At 46.6% G+C, this 15,835-nt stretch overlaps 2 protein-coding genes across 2 annotated transcripts; both read left to right on the forward strand.

Moving 5' to 3' along the window:
• The first annotated feature begins 4,706 nt into the window (after positions 1–4,706).
• On the forward strand, positions 4,707–5,912 carry LOC123485271 (putative ubiquitin carboxyl-terminal hydrolase 17-like protein 23). Its single transcript, XM_045216225.1, has 2 exons — positions 4,707–4,761; positions 5,669–5,912. The coding sequence occupies exons 1-2, from the start codon at positions 4,742–4,744 to the stop codon at positions 5,910–5,912; spliced, it is 264 nt and encodes an 87-aa protein (XP_045072160.1). The 5' UTR covers positions 4,707–4,741.
• Positions 5,913–6,435: 523 nt separating this feature from the next.
• LOC121566656 (putative ubiquitin carboxyl-terminal hydrolase 50) lies at positions 6,436–12,036 on the forward strand. The gene is made up of 5 exons (XM_045216226.1): positions 6,436–6,607; positions 8,104–8,331; positions 9,143–9,285; positions 10,510–10,642; positions 11,006–12,036. Exons 1-5 carry the CDS (start codon positions 6,497–6,499, stop codon positions 11,192–11,194), a joined length of 804 nt encoding a protein of 267 aa, XP_045072161.1. The 5' UTR covers positions 6,436–6,496; the 3' UTR covers positions 11,195–12,036.
• The last annotated feature ends 3,799 nt before the right edge of the window (positions 12,037–15,835 follow it).

The raw sequence follows: 15,835 nt of genomic DNA on the forward strand, positions 1-15,835 counted from the left end.
CTGGCTCACCTGACTCACGAACACACCTGGTTCACCTGACTCACTAATACACCTGGTTCACCTGACTCACTAACACACCTGGTTCACCTGACTCACTAACACACCTGGCTCACCGGACTCACTAACATACCTGGTTCACCTGACTCACTAGCACACCTGGTTCACCTGACTCACTAACACACCTGGCTCACCTGACTCACTAACACACCTGGTTCACCTGACTCACTAACACACCTGGTTCACCTGACTCACTAACATACCTGGTTCACCTGACTCACTAACACACCTGGCTCACCTGACTCACTCACACCTGGTTCACCTGACTCACTAGCACACCTGGTTCACCCGACTCACTAACACACCTGGTTCACCTGACTCACTAACACACCTGGTTCACCTGACTCACTAGCACACCTGGTTCACCTGACTCACTAACACACCTGGTTCACCTGACTCACTAACACACCTGGTTCACCTGACTCACTAACACACCTGGTTCACCTGACTCACTAACACACCTGGTTCACCTGACTCACTAACACACCTGGTTCACCTGACTCACTAACACACCTGGCTCACCTGACTCACGAACACACCTGGTTCACCTGACTCACTAACACACCTGGTTCACCTGACTCACTAACACACCTGGTTCACCTGACTCACTAACACACCTGGTTCACCGGACTCACTAACACACCTGGTTCACCTGACTCACTAGCACACCTGGTTCACCTGACTCACTAACACACCTGGCTCACCTGACTCACTAACACACCTGGTTCACCTGACTCACTAGCACACCTGGTTCACCTGACTCACTAACACACCTGGTTCACCTGACTCACTAACATACCTGGTTCACATGACTCACTAACACACCTGGCTCACCTGACTCACTAACACACCTGGTTCACCTGACTGTATCAGAAATGAATCAGGAAGAAGGATGAAGTTTGTCCTTGCTGAGACACATGTCTGAGCTCAGTTTTGTGATAGGGGTGCGTCCCAATAATATCTCCTTCCTCCTGAAGTGTACACTTGTTCACTACTTACCACAAATCTAAAAGCATTGGATTGGTAAAGGCATAGGCTGGTGGGAGTTCCCATCATTTCTTATACAAGTCATTTCCTCTTAAATCAGTGAAGGGTAGTGAACACTTGGGAGGAAGGGGAGATAATTGGGACTTAGCCTAGGACTGGTAGAGCAGGCAAGCTGATCCTCGATCTGTGGTAGAGCAGGCAAGCTGATCCTAGATCTGTGGTAGAGCAGGCAAGCCGATCCTAGATCTGTGGTAGAGCAGGCAAGCCGATCCTAGATCTGTGGTAGAGCAGGCAAGCTGATCCTAGATCTGTGGTAGAGCAGGCAAGCTGATCCTAGATCTGTGGTAGAGCAGGCAAGCTGATCCTAGATCTGTGGTAGAGCAGGCAAGCTGATCCTAGATCTGTGGTAGAGCAGGCAAGCCGATCCTAGATCTGTGGTAGAGCAGGCAAGCCGATCCTAGATCTGTGGTAGAGCAGTGAGGCCACACAGAGGAAACTGTTATCGTCTGAGAACAGAGTCAGCAGATTTAGTTTTGGAAACTGTTACGACTGTGGACATGTATACAGGCTCTGGCGTGATACAGTCATGGAAAACTAACCACTATTGAAAAGAAAGGAGAGATCAGAACAGATAGGTGGCCAATCACTTACATCTTTTCCTTTCCTCATGTTCCATACCTCGTACCAAACCAGAGCAGTATGCCTACAGTGGGGAAAATAAGTATTTAGTCAGCCACCAATTGTGCAAGTTCTCCCCACTTAAAAAGATGAGAGAGGGCTGTAATTTCCATCATAGGTACACGTCAACTATGACAGACAAATTGAGGAAAAGAAATCCAGAAAATCACATTGTAGGATTTTTAATGAATTTATTTGCAAATTATGGTGGAAAATAAGTATTTGGTCACCTACAAACAAGCAAGATTTCTGGCACTCACAGACCTGTAACTTCTTCTTTAAGAGGCTCCTCTGTCCTCCACTCGTTACCTGTATTAATGGCACCTGTTTGAACTTGTTATCAGTATAAAAGACACCTGTCCACAACCTCAAACAGTCACACTCCAAACTCCACTATGGCCAAGACCAAAGAGCTGTCAAAGGACACCAGAAACAAAATTGTAGACCTGCACCAGGCTGGGAAGACTGAATCTGCAATAGGTAAGCAGCTTGGTTTGAAGAAATCAACTGTGGGAGCAATTATTAGGAAATGGAAGACATACAAGACCACTGATAATCTCCCTCGATCTGGGGCTCCACGCAAGATCTCACCCCGTGGGGTCAAAATGATCACAAGAACGGTGAGCAAAAATCCCAGAACTACATGGGGGTACCTAGTGAATGACCTGCAGAGAGCTGGGACCAAAGTAACAAAGCCTACCATCAGTAACACACTACGCCGCCAGGGACTCAAATCCTGCAGTGCCAGATGTGTCCCCCTGCTTAAGCCAGTACATGTCCAGGCCCGTCTGAAGTTTGCTAGAGTGCATTTGGATGATCCAGAAGAGGATTGGGAGAATGTAATATGGTCAGATGAAACCAAAATATAACTTTTTGGTAAAAACTCAACTCGTCGTGTTTGGAGGACAAAGAATGCTGAGTTGCATCCAAAGAACACCATACCTACTGTGAAGCATGGGGGTGGAAACATCATGCTTTGGGGCTGTTTTTCTGAAAAGGGAGCAGGACGACTGATCCGTGTAAAGGAAAGAATGAATGGGGCCATGTATTGTGAGATTTTGAGTGAAAACCTCCTTCCATCAGCAAGGGCATTGAAGATGAAACGTGGCTGGGTCTTTCAGCATGACAATAATCCCAAACACACCGCCCGGGCAATGAAGGAGTGGCTTCGTAAGAAGCATTTCAAGGTCCTGGAGTGGCCTAGCCAGTGTCCAGATCTCAACCCCATAGAAAATCTTTGGAGGGAGTTGAAAGTCCGTGGTGCCCAGCAAAGCCCCAAAACATCACTGCTCTAGAGGAGATCTGCATGGAGGAATGGGCCAAAACACCAGCAACAGTGTGTGAAAACCTTGTGAAGACTTACAGAAAACGTTTGACCTGTGTCATTGCCAACAAAGGGTATATAACAAAGTATTGAGAAACTTTTGTTATTGACCAAATACTTATTTTCCACCATAATTTGCAAATAAATTCATAAAAAATCCTACAATGTGATTTTCTGGATTTTTTTTCCTCATTTTGTCTGTCATAGTTGACGTGTACCTATGATGGAAATTACAGGCCTCTCATCTTTTTAAGTGGGAGAACTTGCACAATTGGTGGCTGACTAAATACTTTTTTCCCCACTGTAGATGCCAGGTCACATGGCTTATACACAACTGTAGCCCCCTGCAACTGTGGCACCTTGGCAGAACATCTGGCAGAACATCTGGCAGAACATCTGGCAGAACAGGTGCGTTCCATGTCAGCATTTAGACCAGTCACATGTTATTAAGCCTCCTCCTACATGAGACAGGCTAGAAGACTCCAATTATCGTCAGTTTATTTTGTCCCAGTCTGTCACTGTGTGGGCACCATGCAGAACAGAACAGCCTGAATCACTTCATAGTCATTAGACCATAGCCTATCAAAAGCCTGGGCCTTAGTCTGGGTTTCTAGACTTGGTTCTATCCTGGGTTCTAGCCTTGGTTCTACATTCTTAGAATAAAAAGGAACCCTTTGAAGAACCCTTTTTTGGTTCCAGGTAGAACCCTTTTGGTTCCATGTAGAACCCTATTGGGTTCTATGTAGAACCCCTTTCCCCAGACAGCCGAAGAGTGCAGTCTGGGTTCTAGTCTGGGTTCTAGCCTGGGTGCCAGACTGATCCTCCATCTAAAAAAACATTACGTCGCCGTCTTGTCTTGTTTGGCAAAACAGGGAAAAGTGAATGTCTCTGTAGCAGAAACAGACCAGCACCACGGCTAATCAATAGCCTGAGGGTTAGAGAGAGGAAAGCACACATTGTATCTGTAGCCTCTAATTAGGAGCTGAACGAGGCTAACAGCTTTGTTCTCTACACATGACCATATTCTACACTGCCTGGTGTGGATAACTGGCCATATTCTGTGTCCCAAATGGCACCCTGTGACCTAAATAGTGCCCTTTGGGCGCTGGTCAAACGTAGTGCAGTACAAAGAGAATAGGTTGCCATTTGGGACCATGAAAGTGGATTTGGTTTATGTAACAGAGCAGAGCTGGCTGTGCTGGAGGCTTGTGGGTAATTGCGAGGTCCCTGGCTGCCGTGCCAGAGAGAACACTGTGTGGGTGATTGTTGTCACGACGACTCGCCTGCTGTTGCTGGATCTAAATTAGCCATGGTGCTTCACGCCTCCTCCTGAGGAGGGAGGCACACTAAATATTGTTAGCCTGTTTCTCTCTTTCTGCCTTTCCTTTTGAATGATATAATGCTTTGCTGTGCTTTCATCTGTCATGTCAGCAATGTTGCCAAAGCAGGTAGTAGGAAGACAGACGATTAGATTCAACAGCAATCAATTAATACTTGATTTATCTAATTGATCAGAAAACCCATCAAATACAAGAAAATAACAAAGTTGGTTTTGAGTCAGAGATTAGATTGCTATGATGTCATATATAGAACCTGAACAAACCAACAGAGGACTTGGAGGCCTTAGATTTCTATGATGTCATAAAGGTCAGTCATGTATCAGAGGGAAGTGTTCTCTACAAGCCATGAAGCTACATGGTTGATGCCAATGGGAGGTGAGTTCACATCAGGTCAGAACTGACTGCTTTAAACTATATAGCTTTGACTATCCACCTTCTCATCAAAACACCTCAGAATAATTTGTGTTTTTGAGAGTATTTCCAGTGCACAGCAGTTTGAATATGTACTGCATGATCATGATAAAACATGACTGAGACAAGAGACTGCGCTTGATGTCAGTGTTGATGGATTGCTAATACACTGTCATCTAGCTGAGTTCTCTCTCACGCACGCACGATAATTTGTCTGAATTGAGAGTAACGCAGAACACAGTCTCAGACTCCCAGCATTGTGAGAAAGACACACAGAGCACGGAGGCACAGTTAAGACTGAGTTGAGATGAGGCCCAGGGCCTTGTCTGTCTGTCTGTCTGTCTGTCTGTCTGTCTGTCTGTGAGTCTGAGTCATGCATGTGTGAATCTGAGCCTGTGTGAGTGGACGGTGTTGACTGCCCCCTAGTCGACATGGTTAGACAATACCTCAAGCCTAAGCTGCATCCCAAATGGCATACTATTCCTTATTTAGTGCACTAATTTTGGTCAGAGGCCCTGGTCAACAGTAGTGCACTAAATAGGGAATAGGGTTCCATTTGGGATGTAACCTTGGTCTGCAGGCTGGCAGTGAGGTGATGGAATAGGGTTCCATTTGGCCTGTCTGGTTCTGCTCTCTCTAGCATGATGACACCATAGGGAGCAGAACCAGACAGGCATGTATCTACTCAATCTCCCGAAAGTGAAAGTGAAAAGTAAGCGCTGGTGAAAAGACGCAAAAGACAGGGCATTTAAATGAGCACCACAAGCAATAACTTCCCCACCAAGGTTTTCCAGCACACAGCCTTGACGCCTGCCTGCTACAGTACTGACCTTTCACCTCTGTCGCTCTGTCTCCTCTCATTGGTCCCCAGTGCAGCCAATTCCAGCGGTGGTCAGGGTCAGGTGATGCCCATGGATGAGTGGGGGTGTAGCTCAGGGTGGTGGGTGAGGGAAAAGCGGGGGAAGAGAGAGGACAGGCGGCTGGCGGGCGTGTGTGGTCTGGCTAACAGCGGTAACTCCTGCTACATGAACGCTGTGCTGCAGTGTCTCTTCTCCACCGTGCCGCTGGTGGAACACCTCCTCAGCTCACACAGACACACCCAGCTGGCCAAGTAAGACCCTGGCTGGCTGGCTGGCTGGCTGGCTGGCTGGCTGGCTGTCTGTCTATCTGGCTGTGTTTCTGGCTGTCTGTCTGTCTGTATTAGATTTTTTAATAGTACTTTTTACCAGGTGCTCCAAGCACTTTACATTAGATGGGGGAAACTTACATCCTCCAATGCCTCTCCTCCTTCCTCTCCTCCCTCCCCTCCCTCTCTTCTCCCTCTCCTCCTTCCTCTCCTCCCTCCCCTCCCTCTCTTCTCCCTCTCCTCCTCCCTCCCCTCCCTCTCTTCTCCCTCTCCTCCTTCCTCTCCTCCCTCCCCTCCCTCTCTCCTCCTTCCTCTCCTCCCTCCCCTCCCTCTCTTCTCCCTCTCCTCCTCCCTCCCCTCCCTCTCTTCTCCCTCTCCTCCTCCCTCCCCTCCCTCCCCTCCCTCTCTCCTCCTTCCTCTCCTCCCTCCCCTCCCTCTCTTCTCCCTCTCCTCCCGTGCCCTCCTCTCCCTCCTCCCCAGGCGTAACAGTCCTGTAAGCGGGGGGTGTTTGTGCGCCTCCTCCAGGAGGTGTGGCAGGGTCAGGGGGGTACCAGCTTCACCTCCCCAGGGGAGATGAGGGCCTTGGTCTCCTCCCTGCACCCCCAGTTCAACAACCAATCACAGCAGGACGCCCAGGAGCTGCTCCTCCTCCTGCTCAACGCCCTGCATGACGACCTCAAGGAAGTACACACAGACACACACAATCCTGCCACAACACAGCTCCATCCACGCAGCTCCATCCACGCAGCTCCATCCACACAGACACACACAGTCCTGCCACAACACAGCTCCATCCACGCAGCTCCATCCACGCAGCTCCATCCACACAGACACACACAGTCCTGCCACAACACAGCTCCATCCACGCAGCTCCACCACGACGCAGCAAGCTCCATCCACACAGACACACACAGTCCTGCCACAACACAGCTCCATCCACACAGACACACACAGTCCTGCCACAACACAGCTCCATCCACGCAGCTCCATCCACTCAGCTCCATCCACGCAGCTCCATCCACACAGACACACACAGTCCTGCCACAACACAGCTCCATCCACACAGACACACACAGTCTTGCCACAACACAGTTCCATCCACGTAGCTCCATCCACGCAGCTCCATCCACACAGCTCCATCCACGCAGCTCCATCCACACAGCTCCATCCAAGCAGCTCCATCCAAGCAGCTCCATCCACGCAGCTCCATCCACACTGCCTCATTCTCTTTCTTGATTCCCTCGTCCTCTCTCCTTGCCTCCTCCTCAAAACCCATTGGAGGAGAAGGTCAGAGAGGAGTGAGGAGGAAAGGAAGAATTTGAGAAAGAGCCATAAACCTAAGATCTGGGCCTCTATGGCACAGCTGTGTAAGGTTAGAGTAAGGTTGGAGTAAAAGCCTGCACACACCCAGTACTAGCTGTCCAGGAATATGGTTGGCTGCCACCATTAAAGTTGTGTTCCCATGGAGAAGGGGGAGAGGAGATGGAGCTGCCACCACATTGCTTACACCTATCCAATCCTTCCAGATCTACACAAGTGTCTAGTGTCTAGGGGATAGGGGATAAGTGTCCAGGGGATAAGTGTCTAGGGGATATGGGATAAGTGTATAGGGGATAAGTGTCTAGGGGATAAGTGTATAGGGGATAAGTGTCTAGGGGATAAGTGCCTAAGGGATAAGTGTCTAGGGGATAAGTGTCTAGGGGATAAGTGCCTAGGGGATAGGGGATAAGTGTCTAGTGGATAAAAGGATAGGGGATAAGTGCCTAAGGGATAAGTGTCTAGGGGATAAGTGCCTAGGGGATAGGGGATAAGTGGATAGGGGGATAAGTGGATAAGTGGATAAGGGGTAAGTGTCTAGGGGATAAGTGTCTAGGGGATACGTGTCTAGGGGATACGTGTCTAGGGGATAAGTGTATAGGGGATAAGTGGATAGGGGATAAGTGTCTAGGGGATAAGTGTCTAGGGGATACGTGTCTAGGGGATAAGTGCCTAAGGGATAGGGGATAAGTGTCTAGGGGATACGTGTCTGGGGATAAGTGCCTAAGGGATAGGGGGATAAGTGTCTAGGGGATACGTGTCTAGGGGATAAGTGTCTAGGGGATGAGGGCTAGGGGCTGATTTGGTATTCAGATAGTGTGTTTATCCTTTGTGTGTATGTGTATATGATTCCCTTGCTACAGAAGGGGGAGAGGCGTCAGACACGTTCTTCCCAGCGGTTGTGTCTGGGCAGGAAGTCCCTCAGCTCGGCGCCAGCGGCGGGGGATTCTACGGTGGTGACACGTCTCTTCGAGGGACAGCTCAGCTACCAGATGATGTGTCTGCGCTGCGACAGACACTCTCACAGCAACCAGGTCTTCACCATCCTGTCTCTGCCTATACCAGCTGACTCATTCAAGTGCTCCCTACAGGTACAACTAACCACATACAGACTAACCACGTACAGACTAAAAACATACAGACTAAACACGTACAGACTAATCACACAGACTAACCACATACAGACTAAACACATACAGACTAACCACGTACAGACTAAACACATAGACTAAACACGTACAGACTAACCACGTACAGACTAACCACGTACAGACTAAACACGTACAGAATAACCACGTACAGACTAACCACGTACAGACTAAACACGTACAGAATAACCACGTACAGACTAAAAACATAGACTAAACACGTACAGACTAACCACATAGACTAAACACGTACAGACTAAACACGTACAGACTAACCACGTACAGACTAACCACGTACAGACTAAAAACATAGACTAACCACGTACAGACTAACCACATAGACTAATCACGTACATACTAACCACGTACAGACTAACCACGTACATACTAACCACGTACAGACTAACCACGTACAGACTAAACACGTACAGACTAACCACATAGACTAAACACGTACAGACTAAACACGTACAGACTAACCACGTACAGACTAACCACGTACAGACTAACCACGTACAGACTAAACACATACAGACTAACCACGTACAGACTAAACACGTACAGACTAACCACATAGACTAAACACGTACAGACTAAACACGTACAGACTAACCACGTACAGACTAACCACGTACAGACTAAACACATACAGACTAATCACATACAGACAGACAGTACAATACTTCTTTCAGATAAGGCCAGCAACCACACTCTCTTCTCCCGCTCTCTCTCTCCCCCTTCCTCCTTCCTGTAGGACTGCCTGTCGCTGTTCTTCCAGCAGAGTACATTGACGTGTGGAGACCAGAAGTTGTGTCCAGAGTGTGGAGTGAAGAGAGACACAGCTGTCCTCACCAGCATGGCCAAACCACCTGAGATACTGGTGCTGCACCTCAAACGGTGGGTAGCTGCCAACCCAGCCCTCCCCACGGTAGTCACTAGATGGCCATGCTATCATGCTATAGTACAGATGTATTAGTGCTAATGTAAAGGACGTCACGCTGCTTGCTTAGCGAGTACCGCTTCCTCCTTATTCGGCTCACACAGAGGCTCCAACCCAGAACCTTTGCCTTGCTAGCAGCACACGTGACCACCCTCCTGAAGCGTCTAACCCGTCGGTGCCACGCGGAGAGCTAGCTTATCGCAAGTGGGTACACCTCAGGCTGAGAGTACGTTTCACACGTCCCCATGTGCTCCACTAGCGGCGGTTTTAACCACATTAACATTTAACCCTAACTAGAGGTCAATGTAACCCTAACTAGAGGTCAATGTAACCCTACCTAGAGGTCAATGTAACCCTAACTAGAGGTCAATGTAACTCTAACTAGAGGTCAATGTAACCCCAACTAGAGGTCAATGTAACCCTAACTAGAGGTCAATGTAACTCTCACTAGAGGTCAATGTAACCCTAACTAGAGGTCAATGTAACCCTAACTAGAGGTCAATGTACCCTAACTAGAGGTCAATGTAACCCTAACTAGAGGTCAATGTAACCCTAACTAGAGGTCAATGGCAGTAATAATGTAACACTTCATTAGAAATACACTACCGTTCAAAAGTTTGGGGTCACTTAGAAATGTCCTTGTTTTCGAAAGAAAAGCAATTTTTTGTCCATTAAAATAACATCAAATTAATCAGAAATACAGTGTAGACATTGTTAATGTTGTAAATGGCTATTGTAGCTGTAAATTGCTGATTTTTTATGGAATATCTACATAGGCGTACAGAGGCCCATTATCAGCAACCATCAGTCCTGTGTTCCAATGGCACGTTGTGTTTGCTAATCCAAGTTTATAATTTTAAAAGGCTTATTGATCATTCGAAAACCCTTTTGCAATTATGTTAGCACAGCTGAAAACTGTTGTGCTGATTAAAGAAGCAATAAAACTGGCCTTCTTGAGACTATTTGAGTATCTGGAGCATCAGCAATTGTGGGTTCGATTACAGGCTCAAAATGTCCAGTAACAAATAACTTTCTTCTGAAACTCGTCAGTCTAATCAACAGGAAAGAAATCAGCTTCACCTCTGCTGCTGCTGCTATCATGCATGTCAATGAGACAAACCTGTATAAATAACGGTTCATTATTTAAAACGAAAAACCGCTGACCCTGTGTGACATTACAGTTTTGGTTGCCATGGGAGCGAGAAGAGGAAGTTGAGGACCAATGTGTTGTTCTCATTGGACAGTTTGGACCTAACCCCCTTCCTGTCAAGCCCCTCAGCCAATCACACCAGCTACTCTCTCTACGCGGTGGTGGTGAGTTTCTGTTCACACACAGGCACGCACACACATATCCACCACAGGAGGCTGCAGAGGGAGGACGGCTCATTATAATGGCTGGAACGGAGCAAATGGAACGGCATCGAACACATGGAAACCATGTGTTTAATGTATTTGATACCATTCCACCTATTTCGCTCTAGCCATTACAACGAGGCTCTCCTCCCCAATTAAGGTGCCACCAACCTCCTGTGATATACACCCACACACACACACACCTACACATGTGAACGCACATACACACATTCATGCACCTGATGCTCCTGTCTCGAAAAACACACAGATAACCATGAACACACATGAATCCACCGGTGTGTGTGTGTCTTCACCCCACTCCAGAACCACACAGGAGACCTAGACATGGGTCACTACACAGCCCTGTGCCACAGTACCCTGTCCAGCAGCTGGCACCACTTTGACGACACGGCCGTGAGCGAGGTAGTGGACTTCTTGGTGCAGTCTCCTAACGCCTACATTCTGCTGTACAGCCGTCAGCCCTTCCACAGAGCCACCATACCCCGGACCTGACCCACCACAGACTCACCATACCCCGGATCTGACCCACCACAGACCCACCATACCCCAGGCCTGACCAACCACAGACCCAACATACCCCGGATCTGACCCACCACAGACCAAAACATACCCAGTCCCAGGATCTAACTAGGACCCATGCTCTCCTAGCCACCATGGCTCTAGGCCCAGCATACCTTCTGAGACCCACCACAGACCCAACTTACCCAACATTTCCCAGATCTGACCCACCACAGACCCAACTTACCCAAATCTGACCACCACAGACCCAACTTACCCAACATTTCCCAGATCTGACCCACCACAGACCCAACTTACCCAACATTTCCCAGATCTGACCCACCACAGACCCAACTTACCCAAATCTGACCCACCACAGACCCAACTTACCCAACATTTCCCAGATCTGACCCACCACAGACCCAACTTACCCAACATTTCCCAGATCTGACCCACCACCGGCCCAACTTACCCATCATCCCCCCATATCTGACACACCACAGGTCAAAAACATACCGTGGCTCTTAGACTCACGCTGGTTGAGCCCACAGAGCTAGCCCACAAAGTGCCAAGCCAACCCCTAGTCTAGCCCATAGCCCGTTCATGTTTGCAGATCAGAGGGAAATGGATAGATGACGGCTCCATTTCGCTGTCCAATGGGCTTAGTGAAGCTTCCTCCGACCCAGTTAGGTGGGCTTGGGGCTGGTCCAGGACATGGCTACAGACCAACCTACAGAAGGTGCTGGGTGAACTATCAGAACCCCTCTGGAGTGTGCGGGCCACCCAGAGAAAACGGATTCTGGTGTTTCTGCAATTCTTCAATAAACGTGAATGAATGCAAGGCAACGTGAATGAAATGTGAATGAATGCAGGTTCCCATGGATACGCAGAGGCACCAGGGAAATGTTCAGAGGATGTAACGTTACAGAATGTCCTGATAGAAATGTATCATGTAGAACAGAAGTGATTGTCTTTCAGACAGGATAGGGAATCGTGCCAGATCTATTCATTCTATTTCTATCTGCAACATTCAGAGCGTTTCCCATCCCTGAATACACCCCAGGTAAGCTACTACTAGGAAAATATTACTGTGGTTCACTGTAGCTCAGTTGATAGAGCATGGTGCTTGCTAAGCAAGCACAGTGGGTTCAATTCCCGGGAACACCCATACTTAACAATTGTATGCAGACATGACTGTTAGTCTGCTAAATGGCATACATACATTACTTGGACCCAGATTCCGCCAATATAATATATATATAGTGCCATCTAGTGGCAGAGAGGGAAAATGACACGCAACACCAGGTTTTCTACTTTATTTGGAGGATTTTGATAAATAGCTACATTTTCATATGTTTGAGGTTAATACAAGTGTTATTGGAAACTTCATAGCAATAAAATAAAAATTGAAAATCAATCAACATACAACACCAGAAAATAAGAAATACATTAGAATTATTTCATGCCAGGAAATGCTTTTCAGAGGGACATTTTAAGTGATATCTATTTTTGTCACATTTAAGATTTCTATTAATCTCCCCCTAGAGGGCGACTGGGCCAGTATTCATTAAGTGTCTCAGAGTATAAATGCTGATCTAAAATCAGTTTAGCCTTTTGGATAATAATGTACAAGATTATATGGACAGGGGGGGACCTGATCCAGGATCAGCACTCCTACTCCAAGACAGGCCCTGAAGTGTGATTTGTGCTTCCTCCAGACTTAATCTGTGAGGAGGTAGATGTTGCTCCTAACCGATGGTCCAGGATCAGATCTATCTACATTCCCTTTATGGTTACAGTTAGGATTTCGAGATAGAGTTACCTGATCCTAGATCTGTGGTAAGAAGCAACTTCTACCTACCTTGAGTGATCTATCTTTAGGATGCATCCCAAATGGCACCCTAGGGTTCCAATAGACACCCAGAGGTCTCCGTTCTAAAGTAGTGCACTGTGTAGGGAATAGGGTGCCATTTGGGACTCGAACGTAGAAACGATTTGGCTCCAATGTTCACGGTGATGTTGTAACGTAATCTTGGGACTGTTATGATGTCACCCCCTCCCTTCCTTCTCTACCTCCCCAGCCCCCTCCCTCTCTCCCTATTGAATGTTGTGCTTAAACCTAGACCCCCAGACAGACCAACACGGAGAGAACAGTCTCTAACCCCCAGACAGACCAACACGGAAGCAGTCTCTAACCCCAGACAGACCAACACAGAGAGAACAGTCTCTAACCCCCAGACAGACCAACACAGAGAGAACAGTCTCTAACCCCAGACAGACCAACACAGAGAGAACAGTCTCTAACCCCCAGACAGACCAACACGGAGAGAACAGTCTCTAACCCCCAGACAGACCAACACAGAGAGAACAGTCTCTAACCCCCAGACAGACCAACACAGAGAGAACAACAGTAATTCAGCTCGAGACATGTTTTAAAAATGTCAAAATCATAAGCGTACATACATCCCCACTGGAAGATGCTTCTTCCAGGACCAAATAGAGAAAAGAAGAGCGACATATCACAAATAACAATCAGTTGACGTTGTCAAAACAACCAGATAATGACAATCTGATACGGCTTAACCTATACAAGTATTTATTATAGATCTCCTTAACATTGGTATTGAAGGTAAAGTCATGTATTGATTATATATTTCCTTAACATTGGTACTGAAGGTAAAGTCATGTATTGATTATATATTTCCTTAACATTGGTACTGAAGGTAAAGTCATGTATTTTAGTCAGGTATTTTAGATCAAAACAAGTTTTTTAATAGCAAGGGAGTGCAGTAGACTAGAGTACACTGAAGAGGTTATTTTCCAGGTTAGTTAAATGACACTGATTGATTACATTATTGATTAGGCCAAATGATTTATGTCTCAGTATCAGGCTCAACCATTTTCAATACGTCCCAAAAGGCTACGTGTGCACCCCAAATGGCATCCCATTCCCTTAATATTCTCTGGTCTAAAGTAGTGCACCATTTGGGAGACACCCTACAAATCAAAAGTCTGTTGGTCGATTTACTAAATTACTGTGTTCTATAACAGGAATTACTGTGTTCTATACAAACACCGTTGACTGAATTACTGTGTTCTATACAAACACCGTTGACGATTACTGTGTTCTATACAAACACCGTTGACTGAATTACTGTGTTCTATACAAACACCGTTGACTGAATTACTGTGTTCTATACAAACACCGTTGACTGAATTACTGTGTTCTATACAAACACCGTTGACTAAATTACTGTGTTCTATACAAACACCGTTGACTAAATTACTGTGTTCTATACAAACACTGTTGACTAAATTAATGTGTTCTATAGAAACACCGCAAGTGCATTGTGCTGTTGGTTTCCATAGAATGTGTCCAGTATAAACAAGCTAGAACTCCCTAAACTCAAAAGGGTCAATCTGAAATGACACCCTATTCCCTTAATAGTGCACTACTTTAGATCAGAGCAGAATGGGCCCTGGTCAAAAGCAGTGCACTGTGAAGGGAAGGGTTTTTAAACCTCTCGTCCCCTCTCCTATAAGAGCACACTAAAAACATCTGAAACACATCACCAGGAGAAGGCTGAGTCTCAAATGACACCCTTTTTCCCTATAAAGTGCACTTCTTTTGACCAGAGCCCTGTCAAAAGTAGTGTAATTTATAGGGAATAGGGTGCTATTTGGGACACACACTTAAGTATGTAGTCTAGAATCCTCCTTCATCAAATAGTTATTCAATCAATCATGCCAGCTGCCTCTCTCACAAAGAGAAAATAAAGGTGTATTTGGGGAGTTTATAAACAGAGGAGAATCCCCCTCTCCTCGGCAGCATGTTCATGTACAATGTGTTTCATGTTTCATGTGCAACATCAGCAGAAAGCTGTTCATATTACTGGACGTACAGATAAGTCACGCTTCCTAACTAAACGTCCCTATACGTACATTTACAGTGCCTTCGGAAAGTATTTAGACCCCTTGACTTTTTCCACATTTTGTTACGTTACAGCCTTATTCTAAAATGGATTTTTTTTTAAAAATAAGAATCCTCAGCAATCTACACACAATACCACATAATGACAAAGCGAAAACAGGTTTTTAGAAATTTGTGCAAATGTATTAAACACAAAAAAATGAAATACCTTATTTACATAAGTATTCAGACCCTTTGCTATGAGACTCGAAATTGAGCTCAGGTGCATCCTGTTTCCATTGATCACCTTCAGATGTTTCTACAACTTGATTGGAGTCCACCTGTGGTAAATTCAATTGATTTGACATTATTTGGAAAAGCACACACCTGTCTATATAAAGTCCCACAGTTGATAGTGCATGTCAGAGCAAAAACCAAGCCATGAGGTCAAAAGGAATTGTCCGTAGAGCTCCGAGACAGGATTGTGTCGAGGCACAGATCTGGGGAAGGATACCAAAAAATGTCTGCTGCATTGAAGGTCCCCAAAAACACAGTGGCCTCCATCATTCTTAAATGGAAGAAGTTTGGAACCACCAAGACTCTTCCTAGAGCTGGCCGCCCAGCCAAACTGAGCAATCGGGGGAGAAGGGCCTCGGTCAGGGAGGTGACCAAGAACCTGATGTTCACTCTGACAGAGCTCCAGAGTTCCTCTGTGGAGATGGGAG

This window comes from Coregonus clupeaformis, unplaced genomic scaffold (assembly GCF_020615455.1).
Source record: "Coregonus clupeaformis isolate EN_2021a unplaced genomic scaffold, ASM2061545v1 scaf0641, whole genome shotgun sequence".
Lineage (NCBI taxonomy): Eukaryota > Metazoa > Chordata > Actinopteri > Salmoniformes > Salmonidae > Coregonus > Coregonus clupeaformis.